The sequence below is a fragment of the Rhinatrema bivittatum genome, chromosome 10 (assembly GCF_901001135.1).
Source record: "Rhinatrema bivittatum chromosome 10, aRhiBiv1.1, whole genome shotgun sequence".
In the NCBI taxonomy this organism is placed as follows: Eukaryota; Metazoa; Chordata; class Amphibia; order Gymnophiona; family Rhinatrematidae; genus Rhinatrema; species Rhinatrema bivittatum.
In genome coordinates this window covers 82,084,884-82,097,665 of record NC_042624.1, presented here as the reverse complement: position 1 = coordinate 82,097,665, position 12,782 = coordinate 82,084,884, and the positions used below count along the sequence as shown (strand labels likewise).

At 40.3% G+C, this 12,782-nt stretch overlaps 1 protein-coding gene across 3 annotated transcripts in view; it reads right to left on the bottom strand.

Annotated features, from left to right (window-relative positions):
• GTF2B (general transcription factor IIB) overlaps positions 1 to 10,381 on the bottom strand; it is a 43,351-nt gene extending 32,970 nt beyond the window's left edge. The window contains exons 1-3 of one of the 3 annotated variants that reach the window (XM_029618268.1): positions 10,244 to 10,276; positions 9,677 to 9,687; positions 4,534 to 4,640 (exon numbers count right to left, since the gene is read on the bottom strand). In XM_029618268.1, coding sequence (XP_029474128.1) covers positions 4,534 to 4,640; positions 9,677 to 9,687 — 118 coding nt within the window. In that variant the 5' untranslated portion in view covers positions 10,244 to 10,276. The other 2 variants (XM_029618267.1, XM_029618269.1) reach the window with 2 other exon arrangements.
• Positions 10,382 to 12,782: the final 2,401 nt, after the last annotated feature.

Here is a 12,782-nt window from a genome sequence, read left to right as displayed (position 1 = left end):
AGACCAGTCATTTTTTAGGCAATAAAAATTGTATAATACATGATTCAGTGTTTACACAATCATGTACAAAGCAGGAGCAATAAGACCAACTCAGATTATAGCAGTGTGAAGTAGTAAGTGAACCCCTAGTTTCCTTTGCACAATTATTTGACTAATTAGAATCAGGTGCTTAAATAATTGGGTAACAAGGAAATCATCCTGCAGAGTAAAACATACAGTTTTGAGTTTGGGCATCCTGAGCTACATAAAGGTCCAAAAGATTCTGAGTTTAGACTTCACCATAAAAGTTAGTAGGAACTCCTCATTCCAGGCCCAAAGAAATTTCAGAGGACCTTTGAAAAAGATAAGTTGATGCTCCTCCATCTGGAAAGGGTTACAAGACCATTTCTAAACATTTTCTCTCTGTCCAGTCAATGTCAGACAGACAATTTACAAATGGAATAAAAGCTGAAGACTACATTGACTCTACCCTGGAGCAGTAGTCCTGCCAAGATCACCCCAAGAGCCATCCTCAAAGTCACAAAGAATCCCAGATTAACATCTAAAGGTCTGCAGGCCCCTCTCTCTGCAGCTGATGTGAAGGGTTCATGTGCCAACCATTAGGAAAAAGAAGTGAATGGGAATGATGCCACTGCTCTACAAAGAAATGTTGTTGCCAGCTCTGGATAACCCACAAGATTTGTGGAACAATGCTCTTTGCAAATGAGTCAAAAATTGAACTGTTTAGTTACAACAAATGTTTTGTTTGGTGTAAACGAAATACTGCCTTCCAAAGTAAGAACCTCACCCTAAGTGACAAGCATGGTAGTGGAGGTATCATGATGTGGGCTGCTTTGCTGAATCAGGACCTGGACAGTTTGCCATCATTAATAGAACTGTATTTTAGCATAATTTATGCTCAAAACATGGTTAGATCCTAACCTAAACCCTGATGAGAGAATGAAAACCCCACCGAATGTTTTGTTTTGTGTAGTCTTATTGTTCTGGTTTTAATTGTGATTTGTGTGTTTTATTATGCATGTTTTATTCTATTGTACAACATATTGATTATTTAGAAAACAGTGATTTATTAAGTTAATAAACCTAATAGATAACTCCGCAAATGGTGATGGAACCAACAGGAGGGGTAATACTGGACTTTGTGCTCACCACTGGATAATGTGTTTCTAATATCCAGGTAGATGCACAGCTGAGCATCAGTGATCATTGAACGTATGATTTGATATAAAGGCCAAGGTAGAGAAAAGTAACACGAAGCTCAAAGTCCTGGATTTCAAACAGACAGACTTTGGTAAAATAGGGACGGAATTAGGAAGAGTTATGTGAAGTGGAATAATAATTGGCTAAACTAGAAGCTATAATGGCAACATTTTTTTGGGTAAAAAAAAATAATATAGTGGATAGGGCCTCCTTACCCTTTAGGTAATCTGCACATAGAGACAGATACAACCCTAAACACCTTACTGGACAGACTAGATGGATCATTTCACTCTTTATCTGCCAACCTTTACTGTTAAAATATTCTGATTATTTATTCAAGAAAAATATTTCAACAATAAATATCCCTATGTACAAAAAAAAAAGGTTTGTGAACTGGTGGCACCTCCTTGGGGAACTGGGGTGCATTCTTGCACAGAGAACTGTATCAGCTCTGACATCAGAGGGCTTCCTTGCATGAGCTGCTTCGCTTTAGGTTTTGCCACAGCATTTCAACAGGGTTTAGTATAGGATTTTGACTAGGTCAATTCAAAACATGAAATCTACTCATCAGCCACTCTATAGCAGATTTATTTGAATGTTTAGCTTTGTCTTGCTGCATGACACTTTCAGCTGTGCTTCAGTTCATGGATGGAAGACCTGATAATCTCCTCTGGTATTTTCTGAGATAATGCAGAATTAATGGATCTTAATGAGTAACCATTATGTATCCATTCACCATTAATACAGGTAATACCTATCATCTATAGCTACACTGACTTTTTTTTTTTACATTGGACTTCAGGCTTATAGTGAAAATTTTACTATAACAAAATGTTCAGGAGATTGGAACATCCAAAGCAAAAGGCTGTTTTGAATGAAGCAAGAGTTTTCCAAGAGTCAGTAACTACATCACAGGATGATCACATTACAGGAACGCTTGCCAATCTACACTGGCTCCCAATTGAACAAAGAATTCAATATAAAGCCTTATGCATAATACATAAACTAATCCATGATGAAAAAGCTGACTGGCTTAACACAGCACTGCGCGTACATGTCCCACAAAGAAACCTAAGATCTGCTAATAAGGCTCTACTAACTGTTCCCTCTGTCAAAACAGCCCGCCTCACGCAAGTTAGGGAGAGAGCACTATCACTGGCTGGCCCCGTGCTATGGAACACCATGCCACTCGAAATAAGACTGCAGAGAAACTTCAAAATATTCAAATCCAATCTGAAAACCTGGCTATTTAAACAAGCTTTTTATAAAGATAAAGAGAAGGAAAAAAACAGTTGATTGATCAGGATGCACCAAACTAGAAATTGTTATTAGTAACCTACAAATGCACATTAAAGTTAAATTCTTTCCGCCTACAGACAAACTTAATGTACACACATTTTATTGAAGTGAATTGTTACCGCACTATGATGGCACATGATTAATTGTAATCTATACCACTTACTTTATTCATTATCGTGCCTTGCTGTAAACCGTTGTGATGGTTATCTAACTTAACGACGGTATAGAAGAGCTTTTAAATAAATAAATAAATCTTCTAAATGTACTGAACAAAATATTAATAGGATTCAACTACCAAGATGCAAAATGAAAAGAAATCCATGGGTTAACTAGCAACCAGATAATCTGTGGCGGGTGATTCAGACAGAAAGGAAAGGCAGGATAAAGAGAGAAAAGCAGAACAGGAAAAAAAAAAAAAAAAACTCTGCAGAGCTTGAAATGAAGGAAAAGGGAAAAACCATTTCAGATCAGCTAGAGAATAGCAGGAAAAACGTAAGACAACAAACTTACCAAATGAACTTATTAATCTTTGTGCAGCTGCATAAAAATGTTTAGCATAACTCGCTGTGCCACAACCATCTCCTTAACCTTGGCAGCTCCATTTCTTCCAGCTGCTAAATGAAGAACGTCCTTAGTTCAAGAACAATGAATGCTAGCTCCTTTATTTTGTAAATAGTCACTCTGAAACACTTGGTAAGTTAAGATCTGCTTTTTCCATTTTTTCTCTCTCAATTTCTTGTTCACAAAATTTAGTAGCAAAGGATTGATGGAAGAGATTTATGACGACTACACCAACATATTTCTGTCCTATGCCCAGTGTGGTAGTATAAGTCCTGTTCGTTCAGACAGGAGCCAATACTGGAATAAGCAACACGACGACTCCGCCCGTTTCCTGCAGTACCTCAAAGAGATTCTGTAGCAAAGTTTCTGAAATTGTGGAAATTATATGGCACATTTGTATGGGTTTGATAATTTAATAAATTTGCATTTTGCCTTTAAAAATGTTCTGGTATTTCTTCTTTGTGCAGATTTTGTTCTGTTCTTAGGGGAAGGTATCTTAGTAATTGGTGTGGAAGGGAGGAAATGGATAAAAAACAGGAGTAGGGAATCTCAAAGGAGACAGATGAAGATCTGAAGAAGCAGAGGGATCGAATATAGAGGAGAGGAGGGCAGGAAAAGGAAGGATGGTGGAGTGGTGAGATGGGATATCCAGGATCAGAAGTGACAGGGGAGGAGAACGAGGTAAGATTCACTCACACCTTTCCTCCCCAGGACCAATTCATTCCCATTTTACCCACACCATAAATACTTCACCACTATCAATCTTCTCTGCCCAGTTTTTCTCTGCCCCTTTGATCCTCCACCAGTCTGGGTTTGGTAATCTCAGGATAGTGGCAATGGCACCTCCAGCTGCTTCCTCTTCCCCTGCTGCCCAGGGACACAGTGTCATGCTGGCGTACTTTGCACCATTCTGTTAAAAGAATGACACATTGGGCTCAGGCAGAAGGGAAGAGAAAGCACTGCAGTCCCTCAGTTTACCAGATAAGCAGCCGGTGGTGAGGAGGCAATGCACAGGCTAATACCAATGCTGCTCTCCTGTTGCGAAAGCCTGATTATGTGGCAATGGCTGGATTCTGAGGTCTTTCCCACAGCCACAGAATCATAAGAGATTTGCCTGGTACTCTGGCAAAATTAAGAGCCGGGCATGAAAAGGAACCACCTACATTAAAGTACAAAATGTGAAGGGCAACAAACCAAGTAACATGAGAGATGAAGAAGTTCTTGGGCAGTAAAGTTTACAAGGTTTCATATAATTGTTATTAAATTTAACAGCATACAAGTGAATACTCAATGAAGAAATATGAAAAATACAATACCATAGCCATTCATGTACAAGAGTGGTTTAATGTACTAGTATCCTATCCCCTTACACACAATATAAAAATCAAATTAAAAAATACTGGGTACTCTCTAAATTCAGCTTTTTATTGTTGATCCATTTGGATCCCAATAGACTAACACATACAAACCTACCTACTACAAGTCCACATTCAGGACAGATCATATCACCAGCTCTGTAATCCTCCACCAAAATAGCATCTGGGTGATTTGGGCATATTACTTTTGGAAGAGCATCCACCCTTAAAAAAAAAGATGAGACATTAATTAATATATTGATGCTTATATTAATTACAAATAGTGGTTTTAAGCAATAAGAAACAAACTTCTTGTCTTCAGTCTTGCATGGAAAGTCTGGCATTAGGTCAACAGAGCAGGAATTAGATTTTAAAGCAAATGATACTTTAGAGCGTAAAAAGTGGTCTTGGTCATTCATAGTCATGGCAAGAAGTTTCAATGAGCAATTCTGTGACCCTGAAAACAGAAGGGATGCTGCTTTTGTGATTATAAATATACCAACCTCATTTTCAATAGATCACTCATGGAAAAACTGCCAGAAGGTTTTTTTCCTAATAAATGCATAATCTTATCCCCTTTAAACCCATATAAATGTACACTTTTACTAAAATAAAAACATCTGATACCTTATAGTAATCACAACTGGCATGTGAACTGTTAATTCTAAGTTATTTGGCCTAACTGGTGTATTTTTTTAAAGCAGGGGTGGGCAACTCCTGATTCTCAAGGGGCACCAACCAGTCAGGATTTCAGAACAGCTTTAATGAATATGCATTCAATTGAGGCAGTGTGCATGCAAATCTCTCTCATAAATATTCATGAGGGATATCCTGAAAACCCCATCATTGGTAGCACTCAAGGGCCGAGTTACTTACCTGTTCTAAGTACTGTGGAAGGTAAACAGATAAGTAAATATAGAAATACAATGAATGATTAACAAATCAATGATACAACAGGAAAAGGTCCTGTTTCCAAGACTACCCAGTAAGTAGAAAGAAACAAAGACATACAAGAAATAAAAATAAAATGACTTCGGACACAGAGATGTTGAACTCCAGTATTCAAGTTCTACAAACAGGTCTGTTTTACAGAACGCATAGGCAAAGCAGCCATAAATGACCCAAAATCGTTCGACATTCACAGATTTTGATAAAAACATAGACCTGTTGCAGTGCTAAGACCACAGAGTGACTCCTGTACTCTTGAATGTTGCTCCTCCCTTCTAACAGGTAGTATGACTCACTCTGTACCTGGCCTGTAAAAACTGCAAGAACTATCACCCTGGCAAACACTGCTGACAGAATGAATGAAGAATATCATTGTGATGTCACTAGGTGTTGTCAAGAAATCACTGCCACATTGCCATTTATTAGTGTGTACATTTGTCAAGTTATTTGTGCAATTTTACACCTAATTATCTTGGCAACTGATAGACTTGTCTGGGTGAACTTGGGGGGAGTTCAGAGTGAAGAACTAGGAACATTTTGATGACCTGGAGGACTGGGTGAACTGGTAGAGGTTTTATCAAACTTGTGATTACAATTATGCGCACGTTTTAAAATATACTGATGTTGTGTGTAAACACATTTTATATGAGCAAGTCGTGATTTTTTTTCACACAGAAAATATATGCACATAAGAAATGCGCTTTTAATGCATTGAAATATGTGCTTCCAATGCACTGCAGGTATTCACTTGTAACATACACATGTGCGTATGCTTGGGAATAGACACATACGTATTCTATAATCTGCGCGTACCTCATATGCACAGGTTATAAGATATTATCAGAGATCTCCACATGGCCCTATATGTATATGGCAGCCACGTACAGTTGTTTGAAAGTTACCCTCCCAGTAAATGACTAGAGATAAAGACCCAAATGGTCCAAACTACCCAGCAAGTTGTTTAGTGTTGTAACTACCATTCTGTACAAAGAAACCCCCATGCCTTCTGTTAAAGAGTAGCAACTGCTGCTTTGTGCAGGTTACCCTCATGCAGAAATATTACATGAAAAGTTACCAAGATTACCCCATTTCTTCATTTCCATCCTCGAGCCACGAAGGCTCCTCTGTGTTTATCCCATACCCTTTTTAATTCCATTACCATACTTTCTTCCCCACCTCTTCTGGGGGGCATTCGTCCACCATCCTTCTAGTGAAGAAATATTTCCTGACATTGTTCTTGAATCTTTTGCAGTTTCATAACTGCCTCTAAATTACGACTCTGAGTCGTAATCGATAGTCACCTGAGCTTAAAGAAGTTCATAAGCCACACTCCCAAGGAGTGCTTCTATAAATTAGAGGTGCTCAAAAAACTCAAGCCTTTACTATACCATCATGATTTCAGATCTGTTCTCCAAGCTATCCTGTTCTCCAAGGTTGACTATTGCAATTCTATTCTACAAGGTCTCCCAGCATCTACGATAAAACCCCTCCAGATGCTTCAAAATGCGGCGGCGAGAATCTTGACAAATACTAATCGGAGAGAGCACATCACACCTATACTAAAGGATCTGCACTGGCTCCCAGTTAACTTTAGAATACTTCACAAATCGCTCACTATTATCCACAAAAGCATCTACCAACAGACCCCCCCCCCCCCCCTTGACCTGCTATATCTGCTCAAACTACACTCTACGGCCAGACCTATAAGGGAAACTTACAAGGGATCTCTACACGCCCCCCCCCCCCCCAAACAAGGTTGTGCACCGATCAACCATCAGAGATGAGGCACTCTCGACAGCGGGTCCCTCCATCTGGAACGCCATACCCCCGGACCTTCGGCAGGAAATTTGTCTCCTAACTTTAAAAAAAAAAAAAAAAAACTCAAGACATGGCTGTTCGGCCAAGCTTTCCCCGATTCCTAGAACAGCATTACTGTTACAGTACCTAATCCAGCATTTCGTTTGCAAAACCCAGACAAGCATTAAGTCCACATAAACATGTCATAGTTTAGAGGTAGGCCTTCCAAGCCTCCCCACACACTTATCGGGATTTAGTATTATCGGATTATCCCCCTCTTCTTTTCCATTTCCCAGTTATATTCCCTTGTTTCATTGTAACTTTTTACCTCCTCTAATTACGATCTCATGTTAAGTGTTATTGCTATTGTTTTTGTTAAGATCTTGGTTCTCTGTAAACCGAGTTGATTTGATTTGTATCAAAAAAGTCGGTATAAAAAAAGCTCTTAATAAAATAAATAAATAAATTTTGAGGTAGCATATATTAGGAATTTTCTCACCCCTCTCCAGCAATTCTTTGGAGTTTGTCTTACCATAAACATAAAAGCTGCACTGTAAGCAGGGCTATCCATACAACAAACAAAGTAAGATGCAGTAATTTGAAAAGATAGTTACATAATATCCAAATAGATGACAAAGCTATATAAAAGATTTATTAAAAAACTAACAATACACTATGGCAGGGGTAGATAACTGGTCCTCAAGCGCCACAAAAGGTCTAGTTTTCAGGATACCTGCAATGAATATGCATAAGATGTATTTACAAACAATGGAGGCAGTGTTTGCAGCACTAGAGGACTAAGTTGCCTGCTTCCTCTGCAGTATGGAAAGACGTGGCTAGGCCCCCAAACACAAATTCTGATATGCATGCTACCATAAAAACCTATCTTCAGAGGGATAGCCACGTTAGTCTGATGCTGTAAAAATGACAAGAGGCTTGTGGCACCTCATAGATTAACCAATTTCTTGAGGCATGAGTTTTCAAGGCATCTGATGAAGTGGACTTTGTCCTCAAAAGCTTATGCCTCAATAAACTGGTTGGTCTATAAGGTGCCACCCACCTTTTGTCATAAAAAGAGGGATGTCATACTAGAAGTCCAACATTTATGCCCATCTCCAGAATACGTCCAAACCCATCTTGAATATGTGCATAATAAATAAGCTAGCAAATGAAACACATTGGGAAAATGAGTGTTTCACACCAATCCTAAGTCTGATTCAGTGCGCTCCCCCAAATCTTACTAGACTTTACAACAGCAAATAGCACCTTTTTTTGTCTGCTAGCTTCCTTCTGTCTTTGTGAATCAGGAGGAGGGGAGCCCAAGAAGGTAGGACTGATAAGAGTCTCAAGCCCTACATTAAATGTTACATACAAAAATAGAAAACCTCCACTTAGAGGGTTAACCCCTTGATAGAATCCAAACACCAACTGAACCCACCAATAATATAAAAAAAAATTGTAGAAAAAACTGCTTATTAAATTTAAATATGTAATAGGTGAACAGTGATAGTTTCATATATTCACTATTTTAAGGTACCATCCAGGTTACCCAATAGTCGACCAACTATAATCATAAACTGACCAGCAGCCACCCTTATTTCATATTTGCAGTACCACAAAAACAAAAAAAAAAAATGTAAGTGATTTTTTTTGCAATTAAAATTTAAAATGTCTTGTTAAATTACCATTCAAAAAACTGTATTAACTTGCACCAGTTATCTGTTGCTTAACTTATCTCACCATATACACAAGTTGGGTTTTTTTTTAATGCCAATTTAACAAGACATTATAAAATGTAATTGCAAAACAATCACTTAATTTTGTTTTTGTGGTACTGCAAATATGAAATAAGGGTGGCTGCTGGTCAGTTTATGATTATAGTTGGTCGACTATTGGGTAACCTGGATGGTACCTTAAAATAGTGAATATATGAAACTATCACTGTTCACCTATTACATATTTAAATTTAATAAGCAGGTTTTTTCCACAAAATTTTTGTTTATATTATTGAGGTGGGATCAATTGGTGTTGATACTACATTAAATGTTAATATTTGATACCTAACTCCAAGGAAGTACTAAATTTACCAAGGTGAACAAGCCTCAATAAATTTAGCAACAGTTTTGTGAACAGAGTAGAATAACTCTAGAGTAGAATTAGTTGAAATATCTACAGTACGTGAATGGAATATGCTTTGAAATGCTGAAAAGCAGAATATAAATCAAATAAATGAATAAAAACTAATGAGTTTAAAATCACCCCTACTAAATCATTAAAGCTGGTTTAGCTTTAATGATACCAAGTGATAGCAGCTTTTAGTCATTCAGCCTCAAATTGTCTGCTGGAATAAGCCTGAGTCAGTTGTGACCAACTGGCAAATTTTTCTTCAGCTATAAATACTCAGTGCTCTTTTTCAGCAGAAACTACGTTTTCACCAATGTAAAAAATAATAATAATTTAAGTGTACCAATAAAAGAAGTTCCAGATTTTGGAGATTTTTATGACTGTGTCCTTACCTCTGGTACATCTAAAGAAAGGCACAAAAATGCTATCACATACGACAAAAAAAAAAAAAAAGAGGAAACACCGAATTCATTGAATGCAAGTTTCTAAAGAATAATGACCTTCACTCATCTCAAAACAATCCGACAGAGTTAATCAAGCAATTTAATGATTACAACAAATATAAAAAGAAAAACAAATGTAGAAAAAAAATACAACTGCGCTGTTAGTGACAAGTGACTGAAGAGAGGCCAAATAAGATGACAATTAGTTCAAGTCACAGCATCTCGATCTGGCAAGTCAAGCGAAAGCGATGCCTAAGAACCGGTGACGGCGGAAACAAATAAAAAGTAAGCTCAAATTCAGAAAGGCCATTCCGCCCGCAACTCCCTTTGCCTCCTCCCTGCCTCGGCGCGCTTCCCTCTCGGCTTCCCTAGTTGCCACTGGGGTCCGCATCTGCTCCGCTGCACTACGTAGGCAGAGCTAAAGTTCTGCACCTGCCAGTAACTCGAGTAATAACACCGATCTCGCCCAGACTACCCTCACCCTCCCCGACGTAGATTAAAAAAAAAAACCACAACCGTCCGACACCGGTGACCAGAGGCGCTGCCAAACACCCACCGGCTCGTCGACGCCATCTTGCCTCCGAACGAATTTTACCAGCTGTCTGGCCCAGCAGCCCCTGCGCGCACCACCTTTTATAGCTTCCTAGTCATGTGACCAGAAGGGCGCGTACGGGAAGCGAAAACGGCCTAAATGAACGCTCTGCTGATTTCGTGGCGCCCCGTCCAGCAGGCGCTTGGTTTTAGATTGTCTATATACAGCACTGAGGGAGGGCAACTGGCCGCTACCCAGCTTAAATGATGGCAGACATTTCCTGCTCATTTGTTCCTCCTGTACTAAAACGGCACTGCTCCAGCAGGGCTTTTAGAGTGGGTTGGTGGTATTCAGGGAATAGCATTTGGAATGTGGGGGGTTAGGTTACAAATCTTATTTTAGGTAGTGTAGTCGTATAAGTCAATATGGTTAGAGAATTTTGGATGAAGTAGTGTGGTTGCTGTCCACTTCAATGTCTGAAAATAAATGATAATAAACACAAAAAATATAACGTGATTTCTTTTTATTGGATTAACCTACTTATGCTTCCTCTGTACTCAGGCAGGCCAGTCCCCACATGTGGGTTATGCACCTCTACCAGCAGATGCAGACTGAGTACAAGCTTAAGTCACAGATCTATAGCCCTGCCCCAACCTCAGCCCGCCAGTATTCCTTGTTTTCAGCAGATGGTGGACATTTATTTCCCTACTGAAAAGAAAAAGGAAAAGAAGACATGATGACTGGATAGCACCGCTTGGCTCCTGAGGTGATACCATTAGGTCCCTCCTTTAGTTGAGAGCCTTCAGTCCGGTAGACTTTTTCTGGCATAGAAAACCCAAAAAACAGTGGTTGCATACCGAGAGAGCCTTGGTCGTGAAGACTTTTTCCCTCTCCCGCTGTAGGCAGAGACCCGATTCTGTCTTCAGTCAGGGATGAGTGAGCGCAGGTAAATTAAAAAAAAATTTTTTTAAAGCGAGAGAGGAAGTTCTTGTGACTTCCTTCCTACCGGGTCTTTCTTCTCAGTGTTGGTGTTTAGCATCTTCCACTCAAGCCTCTGAGAAGTTAGTGAAGTGCTGAAGCAGCACAGGCTCAGCCAGTTGAGCAGCCCTTTTGGGCTAGGCCCCTCTTCCAAAGCTTCTTTTCCCTAGTCGCATGGTAGGCCTCAGTGATTGTACCTTTTCTGTGTATGATGGCCTTCTTGTGCGCCTAGATTCGCACCTCCTGTTGTGCATGTACATATGCAGCCTACCGGTGTGTGCACATAAAGACTGGCTGAGCACGTATTGCGTACATGTTACTGAGCGTATACTGTGCATGTTGTGCGCGCAGTTAAGCGCATAGCTGAGGGTGATATGTGCATGTGTCTCATTCGCGTTCCTGGACGTGTAGCTGTCTGCTGAGGTGTTTTGAGCGCATATCTTACTGAGGCACGCGTCGACTGGGCAGCTCCATGGCACTAGCATCCAAGAGGTCTAAGCGCTTGGCTATTGTGCTGCATGCCATATAAGGGCAATTCAGCCAAAGTTTTCTGCGAGCCTGTGTCAGCGCTGCCTGGATGCTAGAGGTGATTTGCCCCTTGCTGATTTTGCCGACACTGGTCCATCCTCTCCGTCTAAGGGGAGTGGGACTGGAGGCAGCACAATGAAGGTGTCCCCCTTCTTCGGTTGATCCACTGGCAGAGACATCCTCAGCAGAGTCTCACTCACAGGATGTCAGGTTTGGGCCTAGGGGACCTGGTATGGATCCATCCTCTTTTCCCTGGGTAGTATTTTTCCAGAGGCTACAAACCTTTCTGCAGGGGCGTCCTGCAGAGAATGCATTGCCTCCTAAATCAGGGTCGCATGCTCAGAGCCTCCTATGTCTTTCACCGCATGCAAATGCCAGGGCAAAAGAATGCCTGACAATGGTTGAGGGAATGTAAATCAAGATGATTTGGGTTGCTTGCCTCGAGGAAGAAGAAATTCCCCCGGATTTAGAGCCACATCGAATTCTCAGTTTCTTTCAGAGAGGAGTTGCCAGATTTGATTACTCAGACACTGAAGACCCTTGGGGTGGCTGGGAGTGATTCCTCAGGTGTGCAGAAGAAGGATCCCATTTTGGTCACCCTACCCAAGACTTCATGTTTCTAGCCCCTCCTAGATAAGAACATACGAACATAAGAAATTGCCATGCTGGATCAGACCAAGGGTCCATCAAGCCCAGCATCCTGTTTCCAACAGAGGCCAAACCAGGCCACAAGAACCTGGGTTGATTGACTTTGAATGGAGTGCGCAAGAGGCAAATTTTAAAGGAGGACGCACCTTGGTGGGTTTATATCCCTTGGATCCGCAGCCAAGAGAGTAGTTGTGTTTCCCAAAAGTGGATGCATTGGTGTGTTCTGTCACCAAGTGAACCACCATACCAGCTGAAGAAGGGGCATCTCTAAAGGATGCTCAGGGTAGAAGAACTGAAGCTATCCTTAAGCAAGCCTTTGAGGCTATGGCAATGAATTTGCAAACTGCCGCTTATTGTTCCCTAGTAGCT